This window comes from Cynocephalus volans, chromosome 3 (assembly GCF_027409185.1).
Source record: "Cynocephalus volans isolate mCynVol1 chromosome 3, mCynVol1.pri, whole genome shotgun sequence".
NCBI lineage: Eukaryota > Metazoa > Chordata > Mammalia > Dermoptera > Cynocephalidae > Cynocephalus > Cynocephalus volans.
This window is the reverse complement of record NC_084462.1, coordinates 185,885,708-185,909,854: the sequence shown is the minus strand read 5'-3', so window position 1 is coordinate 185,909,854 and position 24,147 is coordinate 185,885,708. Positions and strand designations below refer to the sequence as shown.

At 39.3% G+C, this 24,147-nt stretch overlaps 2 gene segments (V, D, J or C); both read left to right on the top strand.

Annotated features, from left to right (window-relative positions):
• Positions 1–14,890, top strand: part of LOC134372848 (Ig heavy chain V region 1B43-like) — a 54,415-nt gene extending 39,525 nt beyond the window's left edge. The window contains 2 exon segments of the V gene segment in view: positions 2,299–2,459; positions 14,864–14,890. Of these exon segments, the coding sequence occupies positions 2,299–2,459; positions 14,864–14,890 (188 nt within the window).
• A 141-nt stretch (positions 14,891–15,031) lies between these two features.
• Positions 15,032–19,491, top strand: LOC134372847 (immunoglobulin heavy variable 3-9-like). The segment is given in 3 exon segments: positions 15,032–15,077; positions 15,185–15,603; positions 19,249–19,491. Coding segments are annotated over 3 exon segments (708 nt in total).
• The last annotated feature ends 4,656 nt before the right edge of the window (positions 19,492–24,147 follow it).

Here is a 24,147-nt window from a genome sequence, read left to right as displayed (position 1 = left end):
GCTTGGAAAAATTTCTCTTGAGTGAAATAAGCAAAGCACAGAGGGATAAATTCCACATGTCCTCAGTAATAAGTGGGAACTAAGAGAGAAAGAAGGAAGGAAATAAAGACCACAGTGGTGTGTTGGACTTTCAGAGGGAGAGAGCACACCTAGGGATGCAAAGTTGAGTAGGGAAAAGGGGGAGGGGGCGGGTGGATGGGGATAATTATGTAGGGGACATGGGGTATAATCACAATTTGTGGTAAAGTACTTGTTGCCAGTATAGTTCTGGCCATCACCTCTTAGGCACGAGTGGTGACATTCAGCTTTGTACCCCATGAATATTCACAACCATTAACAATATTGAATAACAATTTCAACATTACTACCAACTGTCATTACTGAGAAAAAACAACAAAACAAAAACAAACAAAAAAATGCAGGGGTTCAATGTACCAAAATGCCTGCACAGTTGAAAAATCTGCATATAATATTTAAGTCTCTAAAACTTGACAACTTGTGATCTGTTGTTGACCAAATGTCTTGTCAATAACAAAAGAAGTCAATTTACACATATTTTCTTTGTTATATACATTATATATTGTGTTTTTACAACAAATTAAGCGAAAGAAGAGAGGATGTTATTGGAAACATTGTAAGAAAGAAGATATATTCGCATTGCTGTACTGTATTTATTGTACCATAGATTCACATGGTCTGTTTGTGAGATGAGACATCTGTCTGTATGCACCTACATTGATAGTGTTTCTTGGCCGCACAGTTTGTCTGAGAGTAATTTTGGGTCACTGCGGATCTTCAAAAGTTTTTCAATATATTTGTTTAAAGCAATTTTCATAAAAGTGGACACACACAGTTTAAACTCTTGTTATTAAAAGTAAACTATAAATAAAAACTTACTTTGAATGTTAATGATCTAGGTGCACCAATTGGACTGTCTAGTGAGCACAGTTATTTAGAACATGGTACTGATAACTCTCAGGTACAGGGCTCAATCCTCGTATCATGAAGTCTAAAAAAATATATATATGTATATATATATACATATACACATACACATACATGTATATATATATACATATATATATATACACACACACATGTATACATATATGATAATTAATTAAACAAATATATACAAATGCACCAATTAAATATAGGGAAAGTCAGAGTGAAACCAGAAACAAGACAAATTTCCACTGTCTGCAATAACCTACTTTAAATATAAACACACATATAGAGTAAAATTAAATGGAGAAATATGTACTATGTTAACACTAATGAAAAATATCAAGAGAAGTTATATTAAACTCAGATAAAGCAGACTCTAAAGAAAAGAAACTTATCAGGAAGAAAAAATAGTATTCATAGTGATCAGCATCTGTGCAAAAAACATGACAGTCCTTAATGTGTATGTTCCTAACTTACACATTAAGTGTCAAAATTTATGAGAAAGGAACTAATTGTATTAGTCAGTGTATTTTAGAGAAATAGCAATAATAAGATAGATACGTATACAGATGATAGATGAAATTATATTTAATATGGGAGTTGGCTTACACTCCCATATGCAGGCTGAGGAATCCAACAACACGCCTTTAGCAAACTGAACTCCAAACAAAGACATTAGTGTGATTTGGCCTGAGCCCATAGAACCAGAGGATTTGATGGTATAACTCTCATTTTGAGAATCAGGGTGGTGGTGAAGGCCCAAGAATTAAGAGTTCTAATGTCAAAAGAAAGACAAACTGCTCTTTCCAGCCTGGAGTCTTTGGTGGGTACAAGAGTCATGCAGCCTGCATGACTCAGAGGGAGAACTAGGGGGCACTGTCAGCTGCACAACCCTGATCCATGGCGCCTCTTGAGAGATTCTATTAACAAAATGCACTCAAGAGCTTTCTTAAAATTTCCACCTCACATCCAGGTGTAGCATATCTAGTAAAAAACTCCAGTGGGCAGAGTCATCCTGAGCATCCAGACACAAGAATCCTTCTGCCTGCCCTCAGACGCCAGAGGCTCAGAGTGATGAGCACTTCTGGACACCTCATACATGCCCACAGGAGAGAGATATGCAAATGTGGCCCCTCCCCTGCTCATGAAAAGCAGCTCATCCCCTGTCTCTGCTCATCCTGGCGAGGAGCCACCCCATGTCTGTGCCTTTCTCTGTGTCCACACCATGGGATCTGCACTGTTCTGGGTTTCCCTTCTTATCACTCTCAAAGGTAATGTCCCTCTTGCATCAGGCTCAGCAGTGACTGCTCCATATGGGCTGTTCTCAGTCTGTTTTCTCTGTGTTTGCAGGTGTCCTGTGTGAAATCCAGCTGGTGGAGTCAGGGGGAGACATGAGACAGCCTGGGGGTTCTCTGAGCCTCTCCTGCAAAGCCTCTGGATTCACCTTCACTAACTACATCATGCACTGGGTCCGCCAGGCTCCAGGGCAGGGGCTGGAGTGGGTGGCACAAGTGAGTCAGCCAAGTGGAAGTAAACAGTGGTACTCTCCATCAGTACAAGGAAGGTTCACAATATCCAGGGACAACCCTACAAGCACAGTCTCTCTTAAAATGACCAACCTGAAAGTCGAGGACACGGCTGTGTATTATTGTGTGAGAGACACAGTGAGGGAATGTCAGTGTGAGCCCAGACACAAACCTCCCTGCATGGAGACTTGATGGTAGGGGGAGCTCAGGTCCCACATATTACAGAATTTCCACTCAGAAGCAGGTGCAGAGGATACCCTGGGCTTCCTTTCAGAGTCTGTTGTTTCCTCTTCCTGTTCAGCAAAAATCGTACTCAGGAACTGTTATTTTTTCTTCATTTGATTTCCTGGTTTCCCTTACCTTAAACTGACAGTTTGAAACAGAAATTAAATTCATTTTTATTGTAAAATTTACATAATATATTTTTAATTAATTAATTAATCAATTAATTAATTGGGAATGTTGATGAGATACAAAGCTAATTGTCACCCCTCCTGCTCATGATGTGAGGGCTAGATTGATACTGGGGGCATACTCATTACCAGAAATTACTATTGTACCCATTGTCCCCACCCAAGTATCCCTCAACCTCCCTCCAACTCCCCCTCTCATGTTATCTACTGTCACCTCTCCCCCTGGGTGGTAGTTTGTCACCTCTCTACCCCTGGGTGATGGAGATGCAAATAGGTTTACTCAAAGCCCATTTCTTCTGAGTAGTGAGAAGCCCTGAAGGGGTTAATTTTCCAGGAACCCTCAAGAGACAGGCATTTCTCCTTGGAAAAATAACACTGGACTGGGATCTACTCCCAGTATTTATTTTCCAGGGCAGGAGGTTACAGAAAAGGAAAACAGGTGGTTACAAAAAGAACAGTACGATAATTGCCATGGCAACACTCATTAATAGGTAAAAAGTTAAGTTGATCCACCAGCAAAAGCTTGTTCTCAGCAAACACTTTTCTAACCCTACAGCAATTTCTTTGCATATTTACATTACAATCAAGTAACTTTCTTAGCATATCAATCAGCAGGTTAACCTGCCAAGGACGTCTGTCCTTGAGCCAGCAATTTTGCTGTGTTACAGTCCTTTATCTACAACCGAGACTTTAGCCAGAGGAAATTTTCCTGTCTTTTGCAAGCTTAACATTTCCATATGTAATTTTTTAAAGTTAGGTTATACCTGAAACTACAGGGCTTTGGATGCCAGGCCCTGTGAAATACATTTGCTTTATTAATATTAGTGCTCTCTACAATATACAACATTTTAAATATTGTACAGTGTACAGTTTAGTGGCACTTAATATACCCACACTGCATTTTATGATCCACACTGTCTAGTTATAGAACATTTTTGTAAGAAAGTGAGCGGAGATGCCGAGTACCGTTCAAGCTTTATTAAAAAAAGAAATCTGCTGGGCTGTGCTCAAAGTAGCAGGCACCCCAGGGCTGCCCTGAAAAGGCGACAGCACAAGGAGTGAGGGTGGTAGAGCTTATATAGTGTGCCAAGGGCTGGCTGATACCATCAAGGAAGGTCATGATGCTAATGTGGATCAGGGTGGAGAACTGTGTCCTTGTGGAACCAAAAGGGCTTTCTGTTATGGTCAGGAGGCTTCTCGTAAAGGGAGGGGGAGGGGCGGGGAGGAGGTGGGAAGAGCCATTTTGTACTTGGGCTTGTCTAAGGTGGTGCTGGTTATGTCGCAGATCTATTAATTTTCCTCAGACGAAAAGGAAAGCCTATACCCTGCAATCAGTCACTTCTCCCATCTCTCTCTCCAAGCCCCTGAAATACACTAAACTATTTTCTATCTCTAAGGATTCACTTATTCTGGATATTTCATATAAATGTAGTTATACAATATGTGGCCTTTTGTGTCCGCTATCTTTAACCTGGCATAATGTCTTCAAAGTTCATTCATGTTGGAGCACATGTCAGTACTTCATTCAATATCATGGGTGAATTGTTTTCACTTGTATTAATTTACCATATTTGCTGATCAGTTCACCTGTAAATGTGCATTTGGGAGTGTTCACTTTTTGGCTGCTGTGATAGAGATGCTGTCAACATTCATGCAAATTTTTGATTGGGCACCTCTTTTCAGTTCTCAGGGCATGTACCTAGGAGTGGAATTGCTGGGACATATGAGAGTTCTACATTTGACGTTTTAAGGAACTTCCAAATTATTACCAAAACAGTTAAGCAATTTTGCATACACCAGCACTCTGTACGTTTTCCAATGTCTACATATCCATGACAACACCTGCTATTTTCCTTTAAGAATTGTAGCCATCTTACTGGTTCTGAAGTGGTGTCTTGTGTTTTTATTTGCATTTCTCTGGTGAATAATGAGGTTGATGTTCATTCCTGTATTGTAGTCTATTTACCTTATTTCAAAAAATGTATATTCTATTCCTATCCCATTGAGTTTTCTTCTTTCTGTAGATGAGTTTTATGGGGTCTTTCTATACCATATTATGGATAGTAGACCAGTAATGGCTACAGTTTCTGTGGATTAGAACATTTTAGCTCTGCTCCCTCGACACTATATGTGCCAACAACCAGGGAGCACACCTTTCCCTTTCATTTCCCTCCCAGCCATGTTCTGGTGATGTGACAACATGTGGAATTCTCCATCCCTGACTCATTCAAGCACCAGCAACAGTGAAAACACTGCCTTTGTGGACATAAAGTCAGGAAGAAAACCCCCCAGCAAGCTCATAGTGGAGGGAACAGGAGGGAGAGGAGCAGGTGGAGAGGAAACTGCTACACCTGTGTGGAGACCGGGCTCACCTCCTGATGTGTGATTGTGTAGCTGATGGGGAAACACAAAGCAAAGGCTCTGAGAGTGACTGTGGGTGCAGACCACAGTCAAGAGTCCAGGCTGTCTCCTGAGAGGTGTGCACAGGGATCGTGACTGATCTGTGCTTCAAAGACTATGAAACACAAAGTGATATCGGAATGACAGTTACCAGCAGGTGGGTCAGGACTTGCAGTCTGCATCAAATTGAGATTATAATCTTGTAAAGATGCAAACAAAGGAAAACCAACATTTCCCAGGAAAGTTGAACAAGAGCTAGCATCTCATAACACATTCTGAAAAAGTTTCAGTACAAATTAAAATCACTGATGGACTTCAACTTTGTAATTTAGTTCAGAATTTCTTTGGCTATTTGAGGCCTTCTGTGGTTTTCAAAAAATTTTAGAATTTATTTTTATGGGAAAAGCTCACATTGGTGTTTTGATAATGTTTGTGTTAGATGCTATATTCATGATTCAAATCTCTGAACACACAATAGCTTTCCATTATTTGCGTCATTTTCTTTTTATCTTTCTTTTCATCAGTGCTTCAGAGTTTTCAGTATACAAATCTATAGCCTATTTGATTAAATTTAGTTCTGAAAATTTAGGTTAAATTTAGTTCTAAATTGTGACTCATTCTATTCTAAATGGTATTGTTTTATTGATTTATTTTCTAAGTCTTTAATTGTTTGTGTATAGGAACACTGCTGACATCTGTGCATTGATTTTGTATCATGCAACAGTACTTGATTTGTTTATTAGTTCTCACAGTTATTAGGCAGAATCTTTAAACTTTTTATACATGAAATCATTTAATCAGCAACAGAAACAGTTTTTATTCTCCTATGCTACAAGGATGTCACTTATTTATTTTTATTATCTCATTGCTCTGGCTACAACTTCCAGGTCTAAATTGTAGACAATTGGTGAGACAAGGTTTTCCTGTCTTGTTCTGATCACATATAACCATCCTTCAACCTTCACGGTTAAGCATGTTAGCTGTGGGGTTGTCATGTATGACATTTAATGTAGTGAGGAATTTTTTTTTCTATAACTAATTTGTGGAAATTTCTTATTATTAAAAAAGATGTTCAATTTTGTCAAATCTATTTTCGGCATCTGTTGAGATCATATGGTTTTTCTCCTTCATTCTGCAATGTGGCTTATCACAATTATTAATTTGCTTATTTTGACCCATGCTTGCATCTCAGAGACATCTCTACCTCTTCATTAACCATGGTTCAGAATATAACATAATGCTAACGTAATCAGAACAAACGTAGGATGGCTATCTGAGATCTTCCTAATTCTTTAACAAAGGTGTTCATCACTCTTACTCACTGTGATGCTTTTGCCACGTCTCATAACTTTTGTTACCTTGTCTTTAAATTTTTATTTGTTGAAATATTTTTGATGTCACATTTTTATTTCCTCTTCGGCACAATGGTTCTTCACATGTGTGTTGTGTATTTTCCACACACTGCTGAATTATTCCTTTTTGTTACTATTGTTGTTTAGTTTAATTTCAATGAGGTCAGAAAAGACATTAGAACAATTTTAGCTTTCTTAAATTTGTGAAGAGTCATTCTGTTACATAACATGAAAATTATCCTGTATAGTGTTCCAAGTGTGAGTGAAAAAATTGTGTATAATTTTGCCATTGGGTGTAAAGATCTATGTGGGTTTTATGTTCATTTTGTCTACAACATTATTCAAGTCAGTGGTTTCTTCTTTTATTGAAACACACTGATTGCATATATCTGTGAGTTATAATATTGAATATCAATATCTGTGTGCAATGGAGGAGTAGTTGCTTTCAGTTTAGTTAATTATTTGGTTACAGAGTCTCCTGCAATAAACTGAAGCTCTGCTATGGCAGTAAAAGTTCATACTAGTTCGGTCTTTGAGACATGACACAGAAGCCTAATATATTTCCCTGGCCTTTCACAAATATCATTTAACATTCCCCTCCAAATGTTCGTCAGGCTCTAACCTGCAGGAGACTCTGAACAACAGTTCCCAGTCACAGTCATCCTAGAGATTCAATCTCAAAACATTATTTATAGATCATGGTGTCCTCATGATCACATGTTCTTTCCAATATTTTTAATTACTTAATTATTTTTAAACATATTGATTATACATATTTGACGGTTACAGAGTTGAATAGCAATACATTACATAATGTGTGATGATCAATCAAGGTAACTATCATATTTATCTTTACAAAATCAAATCACTTCTTTGTGATGATGACATTCTAACTCCTCTCTTCTAGCCATTGGATAACATGCAGTAAATGAAGGTTAATTGCAGAGGCCTAACTCAAATGTACAACCACAGAACTTATTTTTTCTATTGGGCTGGCATGTGTCCATAAACAAACTACTCATTTTTCCCCAACCTCTTTCCTGCTTCTAGTAACCACAGGTCTGCTCTGCCCTTCTGAAATGTAATATTATTATAAGAATTATTGTTTCTTCCATACAAACACATGGAATTTAAACAACATCTACTTAATGATATATGGGTCCAAGATGAAATTAAACATGAAGTCAAAAAATGTCTTGAAACTAATGAAAATTATGACACATCATACCAAAACTGGTGGGATACTGCAAAAGCAGTATTAAGAGGGAAATTTGTCACACTAAATGCTTACTTCAGAAGAATGGAAAGATGGCAAATAAACAACCTAACACTTCACCTTAAAGATCTAGAAAAACAAGAACAATCCAAACCTAAAGGTAGTAGATGGAAAGAAATAATTAAGATGAAAGCATAATTGTATGAGATAGAAACCCAAAAAACAATGCAAAAGATCAATGAAACAAAAAGTTTGTTTTTTGAAAAGATAAATTGGCAAACGTCTAGCAAGATTAACTACAAAAGAAGACAGAAGACTCAAATAACAAAAATTAGAAATGAAAAAGGTGATATTACAACTGGCACCTCAGAAATACAAAGAATCATCAGAGACTACCATAAACACCTATATGCAAACAAATTTGAAAAACTTGAGGTAATGGATAAATTTCTGGATGCAAACAAACTACCAAAACTGAGCCAAGAAGATATAGAAAATCTGAACAGATCAATAACAATAAAAGATATTGAACCTGTTATCAGAAGGCTCCCAACAAAGAAAAGCCCAGGACTGGATGGGTTCACTGCAGAATTCTACCAAACCTTCAAAAAGGAACTGATACCAATACTCTACAAACTGTTCCAAAAGATTGAAACAGAGGACATTCTCCCAAACTCATTCTATGTGGCAGACGTCACCCTGATAACAAAAGCGGGCAAAGATGCATCAAAAATAGAAAACTAGGGCCGACCCGGTGGCTCACTCGGGAGAGTGTGGCGTTGGGGAGCGCAGCAGCGCTCCCGCCGCGGGTTTGGATCCTCTATAGGGATGGCCGGTTCACTCACTGACTGAGCATGGTCACAGAAAAAGGACAAAAAAAAAAAAAAAAAAAAAAAAAAAAGAAAAGAAAACTACAGGCCAATATCCTTGATGAATATAGATGCAAAAATCCTCAATAAAATGCTAGCTAACAGAATACAGCAACACAAACAGAAAATTATAAACCATGATCAAGTGGGATTCATCCCAGGGATGCAAGGTTGGTTCAACGTATGCAAATCAATAAATGGAATACACCACTTCAATAAAAACAAAGACAAAAACCATATGATCATCTCTATAGAAGCTGAAAAAGCATCTGATAAAATTCAACATCCTTTCATGATAAAGACTCTCTACAAGTTAGGTATAGATGGAAAGTATCTCAACATAATTAAAGCCATATATGGTAAGCCCACTGTCAATATCATCCTGAATGGGGAAAAGGTAAAAGCTTATTCCTTAAGAACAGGAACTAGACAAGGATGCCCACTCTGACCACTCCTGTTCAACATAGTGTTGGAAGTACTAGCCAGAGCAATCAGAAAAGAGAAGGAAATAAAGGGCATCCAGATTGGAGAGGATGAAGTCAACCTGTCCCTTTTTGTGGTTGATATGATCCTATATATTGAACAGCCTAAAGCCACTACAAAAAAGTAAAAATAATCCTAGAGTTGATAATTGATTTTAGCAAAGTTTCAGGATACAAAATCTACACACAAAAATCAGTAGCATTTGTGTGATCCAACAGTGATTCTGCAGAAAAAGAAATCAAGAAAGCTTGCTCATTTACAATAGCCAGCAAAAAAATAAAATACTTAGGAATAAAACTGACCAAGGATGTGAAAAATCTCGACGAAGAGAACAACAAAGCACTGTTGAGAGAAATTAGGAGGACATGAGAAGATGGAAAGATATCCCTTGCTCTTGAATTGGAAGAATTAACATTATGAAAATGTCTATATTACCCAAAGTGATCTACAGATTTGATGCAATCCCCATCAAAATTCCAATGACATTTTTCTCTGAGATGGAAAAAGCTATCCAGACATTTATATGGAAAAACAAAAGACCACACATAGCCAAACAATCCTGAGCCAAAAAATAAAGGTGGAGACATAGCACTACCTGACTTTAAACAGGAGGGGTCTGGGCTGCAGGGGGCACTCAAGGCCCACCCAGCTCCTGTGCCCCATGGAGCAGGTGCAGAGAGGGCATGGGAGGTTCCTCTTGGGATCTGAGGTTTCCTCTGCTCTGCTGACTCTCAGATGTCCCTCAGGGTCATGTCCTACTTTGTTCTTTGTGACTCTAATTTCTCACATCCTCGCTGCAGGCAACACAGAGGGAACTAACTTTTCTCATGTGCAGATGAGAAGGTTCTTTTCACTGGGGACTTTTCTTTCTCAGGATTTTTCATGACCCATTTTTTTCCTGACACACAAATCATTATGATCTAGTATTATTTTCCTGAAACTTTAGATTAGTCCTGAGGACCCTGTACCTAAATCAGCATTTTTCCGTATACAAAGTGCAGCTACAGCCACGTGGTTACTATCATCCTACTGGATCCCTGCCCATGGCGTCTCTATCCTCAATGAGGCAGTTTAGCCTCTGGATCCTCATCCACACTGTGGACATTGATGTTCAGGGTTTGTCACTCTCTTCCCGTTCCTCAGTGTCCTGGATGGAGAAGCAGATGCCTGAGGGCCAGACACAGCTCTTCTATTTCCATGTGGAGGATTCAGGGTGACAAGCACAGAGCTAAAAACCAACAGAGCCCTGCTGGGCTGAATTTTGGGGTTGGTCTCTCAAAGTCAAGACATGATAAGATGACAAGACGAGCAACAGACTCCATAAAATGTCCCCTGACTTCCTTGTTTTTGTCTCCTCTGTGGACCACATTTTCATGGACACTTCTTAAATCGTGTCTAAGGTGCATGTTATGTTTTAGTTTTTCTCTGTCATGATACAGAAGCCCTGTGGATGTGGGTAAGGTGTGGGGTAGGGAAGCAGTGCACAGTCCTAGGATGAGTTCTGTCCTGTAGTGAGCCATGTCCTGGGTGGGACCTTCCCAAGTGCTGCTCCCTTTACCCTCCTTTAGGGGACACTGCAAGTCTCTTGCGGGAAGGGGAGGGGATTCGTTTTTTCTCTTCTCTCAGGTCAATGATTCTCTGATGAATCTGCAGTCCATTAGGATCAGCTAAACTCGCTTCTCCTAAGGTCAAGGCGTCTTATAGAGAAGGTCATGCTCTGGGGTATTTCAGAACGGCTCCTTCCTCCCTTTCTCTGCTGTGAACATCAGGATTCTTCTCTGATATTTTCTACGAGAACACGGTTGGGACCCTGAGGTAGAGTTTAAAGTTTGGGGATCCCTGAGACCATTGCACTGGGCTGCACCCAACTCTCAGACTTCCCAGCTCTGAGTCTTCAGCAATTCTTCAGCTGCAGCTCTGGTTTTTCTCCCCCAGTCCTGGATCCCACGGAGGTTTCTGCTCATGAGTTTCTAATCTGACAGGTTATGACCCTCTGTGTCTTCCTGGCTGCATCTTCAGTTTTGACAACAGCAGTTCACCCTGTGACTTCACTTCTTTTACAGATATAAGAATTGTCACCAATTTTCATTTTTTTTCCATGTTTTTATTGTTGTCTGTGTGGGAGTGATGATGTCCAAGCTTATGTGTGAGACCTGAACCCAGGACTCCTTGTGTCACACCTGTAGAAAAGGGCTGTGTTGATGTCTCCTTCTGGTTGCTGCTTGTTTACTTCCACTTGTCACATTGAAGGTGGCGACTAGAATCTGTGCAGCCCGCTGTCCTCAGCTCATTCATGATTCTGAGGGACACCTTGATCCTTTACCACTCAGTTATCTGAGAGATGCTATATCTCAATCACTTGTTATTAATACCATCTTATGTGACAGATCATAATTGTATTCATTTGTGGGGAACAGAATTATGTTTTGATAAATGTATATAATGTGGAATAATTAGATCTGTTGGGAAAATATAGGAAAATGGTCAGGACCCCTCAGATGTTCAAAATATTGCGGAGCATTTGATGTAAATGTGCACGTGCGCCCAGGTGTTCCTTGGTTACTGTCTAATGTAATTGCACACGTGCACCCAGGTGACCTGGGTTATGGACTGAAGTATAAAGGATGAGTGGCTCTGACCCACGGTGCTCCCCCCACCCCTGGGATGCCCACAGGGACCATGGGGAAGCCTCTACTGCTGCTGGAGGGTGTTGATCCAAGCTGTTTCTGCCAGTGCCCCTGGGGCCCTCTGCAAGGCCGCTGCCACCACCACCTCTGCCACCACCAGACTTGTCAGCTGCTGGACCTGAAAGCTGCTGCTGCTGTTGCTGAAGATGGAGCTCATGTCATCTGCCAATGGTACCGGGACCTTTCCCAATTATGTAGCATGGAGCTGTGTGTGAAGTGTCTGGTGACCCAGCCTGGCATGTGAGGGGTTTGTCACCCAGTTTGTACAATGGGTTTGAAAGGTCTGAGCACTAGCCCTGACAATACAAATGGAAACATAGTAGAACTAATCTAATGAGACATTTTGGCTTTAGCGATGTTTTGTTTTCTCGACAACTGGAACAAGGTCAATATATGCATCACATCACATTATAATCTTTGAGGGAAGACAGTTGAAACTTACTCTCCTTGCTATTTTGAAACGTATTGTTACTGACTGTAGACACTATTAGTACTGACTATAGACACTCAGACCAGTGGGGCAGAATTGAGAATACAGAACTCACCCCTCAGGCTCACAGCCATCTGATATTGGACAAAGGCAACAAAAATCTACATTGGGGACAAGACTTCCTCTCAGCAAGTGATGCAGGGAAAACTGGATGTCCATAAGCAGAAGGATGACACTAGGTATTTACTTCACACCGTATACAAATTCAACTCAAAGTGGATTAAAGACTTAAGTATAAGACCTGAAACTGAAAAATTACTAAGGCAAAATATAGGTGAAACAATTCAGGAACTAGGTGTGTGCGCATACTCTATGGACATGAGCCAGAAAGCACAGAGAACAAAAGAGAAAATAGACAATGCACTCATATCCTTTAAATTACTGACATCACAATATGTTTGTTGTTTGTTTCACAAAAGTATGTTTCATATGGGTTATAAACTGTAAAAAATTGTACAACTGTATTAATTGATGAAAGTTAATGATAGATTTTTTTATAAATTATTGAAATATATTTTACTTATGATAAAATCTACCTATAAAAGTGTACAGTTTAGAAGACTTCAGTATATGTTACTCACAAAATAATTAACAGTATTTGTGCAACCACCAACAGAATTTAATTTTAGATTCTTTGAATATCCCAAAATGAACACGTCTCTTCAGGGTCACTTTCCAGTCCTCCCTTCCCCCTGCTTATGCCAGTCCAGGTGACCACTAACCTAATTTCTGTCTCCATGGATGCCTATCCAAGGTAACTTTTATAAGTGGAATTAATCACATGCAGTGTTCAGTATTCGGGTTCTTTTATGTTATAAGTTTCTGTTTTGTGCCATGTTGTATGAATATGATAAAAGTGAGTAATAATAAGAGATATTGATGAAGATTTGGAGCAATTGGTTTGTTCATAAAATGCTGGTGAGAACATAAAATTGTATATCCACTTTGAAGAACTGTTCAGCAGTTTCTCAAAATGTAAAGCGTAAATATTGGCTTTGCTGCCTCCCGTGCACATTGATAACTTGTTGTGTGGAGGAGGTGGAGGAGGTGCTGGAGCACTAGGCAGGGGGCTGCTCCTCTCCCCCTTGAGCACCACCCCAGGAGGCCAGAGCTGAGTGATTCTCCCCAACCCTGGAGAAGCTAGAAAGAAGTTAGGATCCCTGCAGATATGTGCATCCCGGCAGATTCACACTCTGATGCTTTAGCACACTGGACATTTGGAAATTCATGAAATATTTCTAGTTTCATCTTTATTCTAGTGTGTTTGGCATCTAGTGATCTCTGACCCAGGTGAGCTAAGGTTTGGTCCTCTTTTCCCTGAAAACTACTCTCTCCAGATTTCAGGTTTGCTGTTTGTCTTGTTAACTTTGCTCTTTGATTTGTTTAAGAAAATATGCTAATCTGCCACTTATCCAATGCACTTGCTATTATTGTTGTGTTTGTTGAAAGAATAAGAAAAAGCAGTTTTACTCAGTCTCTACATTTGTAATCTAAGAGCAGCTTACTTTATAATATCCAAAATCTGAGCATGATACAAATTCCCCTCAACAGGTAAACTGAGAAAAGGAAGCATTTTCACACATTGGATTACTATTCCGTAGTAAAAGCCATGAGTGTCTGATTCACACAAGAAAAAGATTGCATCTCGGACCAAGATCTCGAGGAAGTATAACAAGGAATTAAATGCAGCGACTGCATATTCCATTGACTTAAATTCTAGATGAGAAAAAAATACTGTGAAGTAACATAAAGAAGTTCACGAGTTGCCTGGACATAGGGTGAGAGGAAGTAAGCAGTGGGACGAAGAAATCAGAAAAACAACAGGAAATGCTTCGGGATTAAATACTTGTACACTATTTCCATTGTGGTGGTGACTGTGCAGGTGCACATGTATGTCAGCACTCATCAAGTGCACACTTTAAAAATGTGCAGTGTGTTCTGTCTATTATAGCTCCTTATGATGGTTACAAATAAAACCAGGTGTCAATACAGAAAGAGAGATAGAGATATACTGAAACATATAATTTCAGAGATCCTTTAAATTGGATCTGCATGAACTCTGGTTCTCTAAGTATGATGCGAATAAAAGACAGAACACAGGAAAATCACAAAGTGTTATTACAGGAAGGAGAAACTAACTAGGCAAATGTCACTAGGAAGGCCCTGCTCTGTCCTGGGGTTGGATCCGTGGTGGGGAGCACAGACCCAGACACTGAGGCTCCCTCTGACCGTACATGAACTCCTGGATACAGTGTATAATTTTTTGAAGGTTTTGTTTATACCTGTACGTCTATATAAAGAATTACCATTCATAAGTGACTCAAATACTTTGTTTCTGTGCAAAAATAACATAAGTTGGATTATAGGTGTGTATAAAAGGTACAGTTATATAATAAAAAAACATTGTCTCAAATATAGTTATTGCCACCAAACTCCCCTGGAGCCCTCACATCTGCTCTGGACTCTGCCCTCTTCATAGGCTCCCACCACAGAGCCTGCTATGTAGCAGGAGGACATGCAAATAGGGCCTCCCTCTGCTGATGTAAAGCAGCCCAGCCCTGACCCTGCAGCTCTGGGAGACAAGAACCAGCCCCAGATCCCCAGGTGCTCCAACTCGGTGATCAGGACTGAACACAGACGAGTCACCATGGAGTTTGGACTGAGCTGCGTTTTCCTTCTTGCTGTATTAAAAGGTCATATTAAGGCGAAATACAGACATAGGGAATGTGTGCGGTTATGGGTGGGAGAAATAGTGGATTCGTGTGAGAGTTTTTTGACCAGGGTGTCTCTGTGTTTGCAGGTGTCCAGTGTGAGGTGCAGCTGGTGGAGTCCGGGGGAGGCTTGGTGAAGCCTGGGGTGTCTCTGAGACTCACCTGTGTCGCCTCTGGATTCACCTTTAGACACTACAGCATGCACTGGGTCCGCCAGGCTCCAGGGAAGGGGCTGGAGTGGGTCTCAGCCATTAGCGGGAGTGGTGGTAGCACATCCTACGCAGACTCCGTGAAGGGCCGATTCACCATCTCCAGGGAAAACGCCAAGAACACACTGTATCTGCAAACTGAAAATGCGAGAGCTGAGGACACGGCCACGTATTACTGTGCGAGAGACACAGTGAGGGGACGTCAGTGGGAGCCCAGACAAGAACCTACTGCAGGGACACACGGGACCAGCAGGGGGCGCTCAGGACCCACCAAGTTCAAGGCTGATTCCCTTGGGCAGGTGCAGAGGGGCCTGGGCTTCCTGTTGGGTTCAACGGAATCATCCACTCTCCAAGTTCTCAGCTGTCCCCTGAGACGTTTTATGTCTTGTTACTTGTGTCTTTAATTCCTCACGCCCTCAGGGGTAATGAAGGTGCATCTGATGTGGTCATTTTGCAGATGAGATGTGGCAATGCACATGCTGCCAGCACGAATCTGCACTTCACGTCTTGGGCACTAGGGGTGACAATCAGCTCTGTATCTCATGAATATTCATAACCAATAATATATAAATATATATATACATTAACTATTTTAAAAAAAAAGATTCACTAGGGTCATTTCCTTCCTGAGTTCCTGTGACTCATGTTTCATTCTCTAGAAACAGACCATCCTGAAGATTCTCCTTTCTCTTTTGTGCAGCTAATTTCACTCATAGAAAAACAGCTGCATAGTCCAGTCGCTCTGTGTCCCAAGCTCACACTCTTTGGCCTCAGAGAAGAAGCTTTTGTCCCTTCATGGACACCTTCACTGAGACAGACTACCTCTTCCTCTCAGGGTCTCGAATAGATTTGATCTTCAAACATCCAACCCCACTTTGTCTCCTAATGTGCATTGTATGTGTCATTCCATCCATGGACACCCTGGACAGGTCACCTGAAGTGGGTCACCTGCAGCTTCCTCACTGTGCTGCTGAGCCCATGTGTCTCTCACATGCAGAACCATGTAATTCAGGCACTAGTGCAGGTCAATCCTGCATCAAGTTGGAGGCACAGGGGGCTAATGACCCCACAACACCTAGAACAACTCACGTACCTTATGCCATATAATGTACAGATGGCTCCACCACCTGCAGGACACACTGCTACGCAAATCTCTGAGATGCTGTGTTTGCACAGTGATGCGTTGGTGGTCCAGGTCACCCTCAATATAAAGTTTGTCTCCAGTGAGCAGAGCACATATATGAAATCAAATATCTGTGAGTTCCAGTGTTATGGAACAGAGCTGAGGAAGGGCTACAAGACTAATCTAAAACTCTGAAAAGCTTTTATAAAAACAAAGAAAATATACTAAATGCAAAGGATCTAAGCATTCTATTTAAGAAGTTGGACAAAGGGCAGAAAATGTGTATTTTAACCAAGCATACATCTTTTCTTTTAGATTTTCTTAACTTTTCTTCACATATGGCAGGGGAAGTGAAACACAAAGAAGCAGTGTCTCAAAGACTGTTTTGAGTACATTCATTTCACAGAACAGAAGTTGTGATTATTTTATTTTAAATTATAACAACATGAACAAAGACTATCAGACATGAGGCAATAAATCATTATTACATCTGCACTGCACTATGTTCTTCTATAAAAATAATAATATGAGTTTTAGAGTCTGCTATATGCCAGGCAGGCCCCACCCAACCATTATGTAGAATAGCCAAGATTTCCAATTTCTACATGAGCCAGTTAAAGTTTTATATTCATTTGACAAAACAAACCCTTCTGGAAAATGTCAGATAACCCCATTGAATCAAAAAACTGTTTTTGCAGAAAAGTAGATACATTATTGTCTTCTTTTATTGAATAGGTGATAGTGTAGCACATATATTAAAAGGTGACTTTTTAAAGTGAGTGTAATTTTAATATTGTTTTAAAATAATGCCTTTCTGACAGTATATACACACTCACTGACACTCTCTAAAAGTACCAATTAACTTTATTGCACAGGCATATTGCTAAACACAAAAAAGTGTAAATATTAAATCTAGGTCCTATACTACCAAATTTGTCATAAACAGGACATTGTGAATTTTGGAAGATTTTTTCAACATCTGTGTCCTAGTTTTCTTCTTTTCTTCATAGAGTAAAACACTGACCTCAAACTTGAGCTTCCCCATCCCAAACTGTGGTGGATGGAAAAGATTCTGAGTAAAGAAGAATGATCACATGGACTGTGTGGTCCACAGTGACCCCTGGGTGCCACTGTCACTTATGCAGTCCTATACGTGGCCATATCCTGAGTGATTTTATTAACAACACACGTTTGGTATTCGTCTTAAAAAAAAAAAAAAAAACCCTCCATTTAGGAGGACTGTACCTCTGGGTCCTCACACACAAACTGAAAATGTGAGTATCCCGAATGTCTTCAGGTAAAACACGTTTCACTCTCTCTTGGACTTGCTCTAATTTTTGTCCACACCAGCAATTCCACTCTGTGCTCTCACTGATAGAATTAACATTCTGAGATGACAAATCTGATGGCTCTTCTTTGGTCTCCGTCTACTCGACACTTTGGAAGCCTTTGTAGCTTTGGTCCTCCCTGGACACTCATCTTCTTGAAATAACCTCTTTAGTTAGTTATTTTCTGGCATTTATACTTGGCAACTCCATCACATCCTGATATTTTTCCACATCTTCCTGAAAATTAATGTTGTACTTTCTCAGGGAATTTTCTAACAATCTATGACACAACTTTTCAGGGCAATTATAATGTTAAAGTCCAACCAAATGCATTGACATGTGAGAGTATCAGCACCTCATGAGAGGAAAACAGGTTTTGCTAAGTCAGTGGGTCCAGGGAATGAGGTCATTGATCTTTATATAACTATCGATATTTTTGTACCAACCTTTGTTCCTTCTCGGTTTATACCAGGCTTTCCTGAGTATGCAAGATGAAGTTTGAAGATGGGGGATGCTCAGTCCATGACTGGCCTAGCTCCTCACACTGAGTGCCTGAGATGACGGTGACAAACACGACACCATCTGTCATCATGGGACGAACACTAATCCTCTTGGTAATAAGTTGATTGCTTCATGTCACATTCACCCATGAGAGCCAGAAAATTGTCCTCATTAGAATTTTCTCATCTAATTTTTTATTGGCATTATTTTCCTATTCATTCATATTTTTCTTAATTTTTAAATACATTTTGAAGTAACTTTATGCTTATACATATGTTGCAGTAATAAGACAGAGAATATCATGTTCCCTTCACCTACACTTTTAGCTTTATATTTGTTTATGTTAGTTAGTCTCATCCAGTATGAGGATTTGCCTTTGCTCATGACCAATGTCCTTGGTGCTGAAAGTCTGGATCGTATATGAGATCCTGCAGGATGTTGTCTAAGACCAAGGACACTAGTTGTTGTTGACTCATAGGACGTGAGGCCATGGGAACACACGCATGGGCTAAAGTTGTCATCGATCATTTCGATATTTCCAGAAGCAGAAAGACTAATAGAACAATGGAAGGGCCAATTCAAGTCTCTGAAAATAAAACCAAATTGACGTGACTGAGGATGTTTTACGACATCGTCTTCCAGAAGAAACTCTGAGCTCTACATTAATTCCATCACAGGCACTTCACTGTAATCTAGTGTCCAGCATATGGTCCAAATCAATCTGCACTACAGGACGCTTTAGCCCAGTATCTACAACACAGGGGTCTGGGAATAAGAGTGTTGAAGCAGGATTAATTCCTTTCACCACATTTGCTGTGACTAAATGCAAAGTTTTATTTATGCCTTCACAGTCCTTCCACTAGGGCACAGAAGTGGTTCCACGTAATCTGAGTCTATGTTTGTTGTCTTCTTAAAGGGGACACTTATGACTGTGGCTCAGCTGATAAAGAGAGTTTCTCTATCAGGGATGGTAACTGCCCCATGTCTTTCAGGCTAAGATGGCACCTATGCACCGCGACAAAGAGGAGTCAGTCTGGCCTTTGTGGCAGAGTGGACTGAGTGGACCTGTGTGGAACCAACTACGAAAAGAGAAATATAAGGACACGCTGGACTGGATTTTTGTTGTTTCCTTTCGTGTCCCCCAGGCCAAGACAAATGTTAGCAGCAATTGCGTTGGATATTTCTGTATGGACAAGATCCACCTTTACCTGAAACAGCTCTCAGGTGATGCATAACTTCCTTCACTGTAGTGGGAACTTTGAGTCCCACAGGTCGATACCGCCCTGATGTGTAGATAAGTCAAACCTCTCAGGGGTATCCACCAGCAGTGGAGGTTGAAACAGGAAGATAATGCCCCACTCTTAGTGCCCCAGGTCCACATGTGGCTTCTCAAGAAGTTCCAAGGGAAGGATCTCTATTTCCTACTGGTGGTGACCTGCATAACATCAAGCCCATCCATTCAACTTGATTTGCTATTTTAAAGAATAGACATTTGTTTTAGTGCATTTTAAACTTTAGTTCCCAGACTATCTTTCTTCAGTGATCGAAGGATCTAACACTGAACATGATTTTATTGAGAACTTTTGAGCACTGATCAGCATAAATGGAAAATAATAATTGTCTCCCGTTTTCCTAGATTAATATTTATAATCTTATTATTCTAAGATTTAAATTTTTTTCTTTCATATTTTTCTTAAAAGTAAATTTATTACATTCTTTTTATTGTTTTTATTGAATTTTTTTGTAAATATCTGAGGGGTATGGCTTTGAATATCCATATCTGTGTACAATATACAAGCTCATATCAGAATAAATAATATATTCAACATTGTACAGTGTGATATATTTTGGGGTTCTTTATCAATTCCATGCTAAACCCATCCCCCCTCCTCATTTCACACTCTGGTGGCCTACGTACGATCTCCCCTTTTGAAATTTCTACAAGTTATTGTCATCATTGTATCTTTATTTCTTTTTCTGTTTTATTTTTAGCTCCCACTTATGAGTGAAGACATGTGGTATTTCACTTTCTGTGCCCAGCTTATCTCACTTAACATAATTTTCCCCAAGTTCATCCATATTGCTGCAAATGGCAGACTTTTGTTATTTATTTTATTGGCAAAGTAGTATTACATTGTGTACAGATACCAAAGTTTACTTATCCAGACACCCACCAATTGTCATGTAAGTTGGGTCCTAATCTTGGCTACGGTAAATAGAGCTGCCTTAAACATGGGAGTGCAAGTTTCCCTTCAACATGATGATTTCCTTTCCTATGGTTATGTACCCAGCAGTGGGATTCCTGGATCATATGGCAGATCTATCTGTCATTGTTTGAGAAACTTCCATGCTGTTTTCCATAATAGCTACACTGATTGACAGTCTCACCAACAGTGTAGGAGGGTTTCACTTTCTCAGGATCCTGCCCAGCATCTCTTACTCTGTCTTCTGGATAATGGCCAGTCTATCTGAATCAGATGATATATAAGTGTGGTTTTGATTTGTATTTCCCTGATGTTTAGTGATGTTGAGAATTATTTAATGTGTCTGTTGGCCATTTGTATATCTTCTTTTGAGAAATGTCTACTAGGCCCCTTTGCTCAATTTTTAATCTGGTTCATTATAGTTTTTCCTATGGCAACATTTTCTGGGTTCCTTGTATATTCTGTATAATAATCCCATGCTGGATGCATAGTTTACAAATATTTCCTCCCACTCTGCAGGTTGTCTTTTTGTTTGGTTAATTGTTTCCTTTGCTGTGTAGAAAGTTTTTAGTTTGATATAACACTATTTGTTTATTTTTTTTTCTTTTGTCACCTGTGCTTTTGAGGTATTTCCATAAAGTTTTTCCCCAGTCCTAATTCTTGGAGTGTTTCACCTGTGTTTTATTTTAGAAGTTGTAAGGTATCAGGTCTTACATTTAAGTCTTTAATCCATTTTGAGTTGATTTTCAAATATGGTGGAAGATACAGGTCTAGTTTTATTTTGTTATAGATGGTTTTCCAGTATCTCCAGCACCATATATTGAAGAGTCAGTCTTTTCACTGATGTGTGCTCTTGGTGCCTTTGTCAAAGACCAGTTGGCTGTAAGTATGTGGTTTGTTTTCTGGGTTCTCTGTTCTGTTGCATTGGTTTTAGTGTCTGTTTTTATGCCGGTTCCATGCTGTTTCTCTTACTATAGATTTGTAGTGGAATTTAAAGTCAGGTAGTTTAACGCCTCCAGCTTTATTATTATTTTTTCTTTCTCTGGATTGCTTTGGCTGTGTGGTGTCTTTTGTTCCTTGATGTGAAATTTTGGATAGTTTTTACCATTTCTCTGAAGAATGTCAACACTTTGTTTGCAAAGTGTCTATTTGTCATGTAGTCTTCCAAAAGCGTATTTTCCTTGTGTATATGTGTGTGTGTGCTCTTGTGTTTAGAATTTTGACAAGCTCACTTGATGTAAATGTTTTCATAATACAGGTTGTAAACACAAAATAAAGCATCATTTTATCAACTGAAAGAGCTCTAACATTTTTCCAATAAATTACTTCAAGACATTGAAAAAAACTAGTAAAACAATAAATAAAACATATTAAAATCCCCTCATGAATGGAAGCTGAAGAAAATCCACCAGGAAATGTCCAAAGTGTCTTTGAGGCTTGTTTCATAACCATGGTCCACCTTTAGAGAATTCCCAGGATTGTCTTGTTGACTGGTTACACGTGGTGAAAAAGAACCTAGCGGTGTTTGTAAAGTGTCAAGGCAAGCGCTGACTTAAGATTGGAAACTATTCGTCTATACCATGTACAGCTGATTAATATAAACACTTAGCTAATATTAATTTGAAATCATCTGCAGCCATCATGCAGCTATATTTACTTTTTATTTATTTATTTTTAGTTTTTATTATTAGCGTACTCATTATAGAAAATCTCAATTTTTTTTATGCCCTTGACCCGCCTTGTCGCTCCCATCCACCCTCCCTCCCTTCCCCTGTCTCGAGTGTCCTTAGGTTTGTTCCCTCCTTCTCAACGTTCAACGTATTGTTGTGGTCTTTTCTTTCTTCCTTTCTTCCTTCCTTTCTTCCTTCCTTCCTTCTTTCTTTCTTTCTTTTCTTTTCTTTCTTTCTTTCTTTTTTCTTTCTTTCTCTTTCTTTCTTTCTTTCTTTCTTTCTTTCTTTCTTTCTTTCTTTCTTTCTTTCTTTCTTTCTTTTCTTTTCTTTTCTTTTTTCTTAACATGCAGTTATGATTGAGAATATGCAGTATTTCTTTGTCTTTCTATGGCTTATTTCACTTAATATGATTTTCCCCAGACTCTTCCATGAGGCTTCAAATGGCAGAATTTCATTTTGTTTTTATTAATGAGTAATATTCTATTGTGTATATAAACCACATTTTCTTTCTTTCTCTTTCTCTTTCTTTCTTTCCTTTTTTCTCCTTTCTTTCTTTCTTGAATTCTTTCTTTCTTTTCTTTTTCTTCCTCTCTTTCTTTCTTTCTCTCTCTCTTTTTCTCTTTCTTTCTTTCTCTTTTTTTCCCTTTCTTTCTTTCTTTCTTTCTTTCTTTCTTTCTTCTTTCCTTCCTTCCTTCCTTCCTTCCTTCCTTCTTTCCATCCTTCCATCTTTCTTTCTTTCTTTCTTTCTTTCTTTCTTTCTTTCTTTCTTTCTTTCTCTCTCTCTCTCTCTCTCTCTCTCTCTCTTTCTTTCTTGCTTGCTTGCTTGCTTGCTTTCTTTTCTTAGCATGCAATTATGATCGAGAATATGCAGTATTTCTCTGTCTTTCTTTGGCTTATTTCACTTAATATGATTTTCTCCAGACTCACCCATGTTGATTCAAATGGCAGAATTTTATATTGTTTTTATGAATGAGTAGTATTCTACTGTGTATATAAACCACATTTTCCTTACCCTGTACACTGTCGAGGGACATTTAGGTTGGCTCCATATCTTGACTATTGGAAATAGAGTTGTGATTAACATGGGAGTGCAGTTGTCCCTTTGACAGGATTTCCATTCCTTTGGATATAAATCCAGTAGTAGCATTGCTGGATCATATGACACTTCTATCTGTAGTTTGTTAAGAAACCTCCATATTGGCTTTACTAATTTACAGTCCTACCAACAGAGTAGAAGTTTTCTGATTTCTCCACATCCTCACCAGCATTTGTTATTCACGGTCTCTTCAATAATGGCCAGTCTATCTGGGTTGAGATAATATCTCAACGTGTTTTTGATTTGCATTTTCCTAATGATTACTGATGCTGAACATTTTTTTCATTTATCTGTTAGCCATTTCAATATCTTCTTTTGAAAAATGTCTACTGTCTACTCATCTCCATTGCACATATTTCTGTTTGATTATCTGTTTGTTTTTTTTTTCTCTCTTTTGGTATTGAGAACCCTATGTATTCTGTATATTAATACCTTGTCAGATGTCTAGGCAAAGACTTTGCGAATAAGATCCGAAAAGCACAAGGAACAAAAGAAAAAACATACAAATGGGATTATATCATTTACAAAAGCTTCTGCACATCAAAAGAAAAAATCAACACAGCAGAAAGACAAACTACAGAATGCAAGCAGCTTTCTTGAAAGCACAGATTATCTGTGAGGACAGAGCAGCTGCTGACCCCAGGACACCTCTCACAGCTCACACACCTTATGTCAGAGGACATGCAGACAGCGCCACGAGCTGCAGAGCACTGAGGGTGACAAGCCTATGGGAGGCTGGGGTCAGACATCAGTCAGGGAATGGGCTGAGTAGTGTGGTCCAAACAATCAAACCCTGTGACTCAATGACCAGAGGACACATATACAGGTAAATATAAGAGCCCTAAAGTTTGGGAACAGATCGGAAGCAGGATGGAGATGGACATATTCCTCTGAAAACACTTTTAGGGGAAAATTACTAAA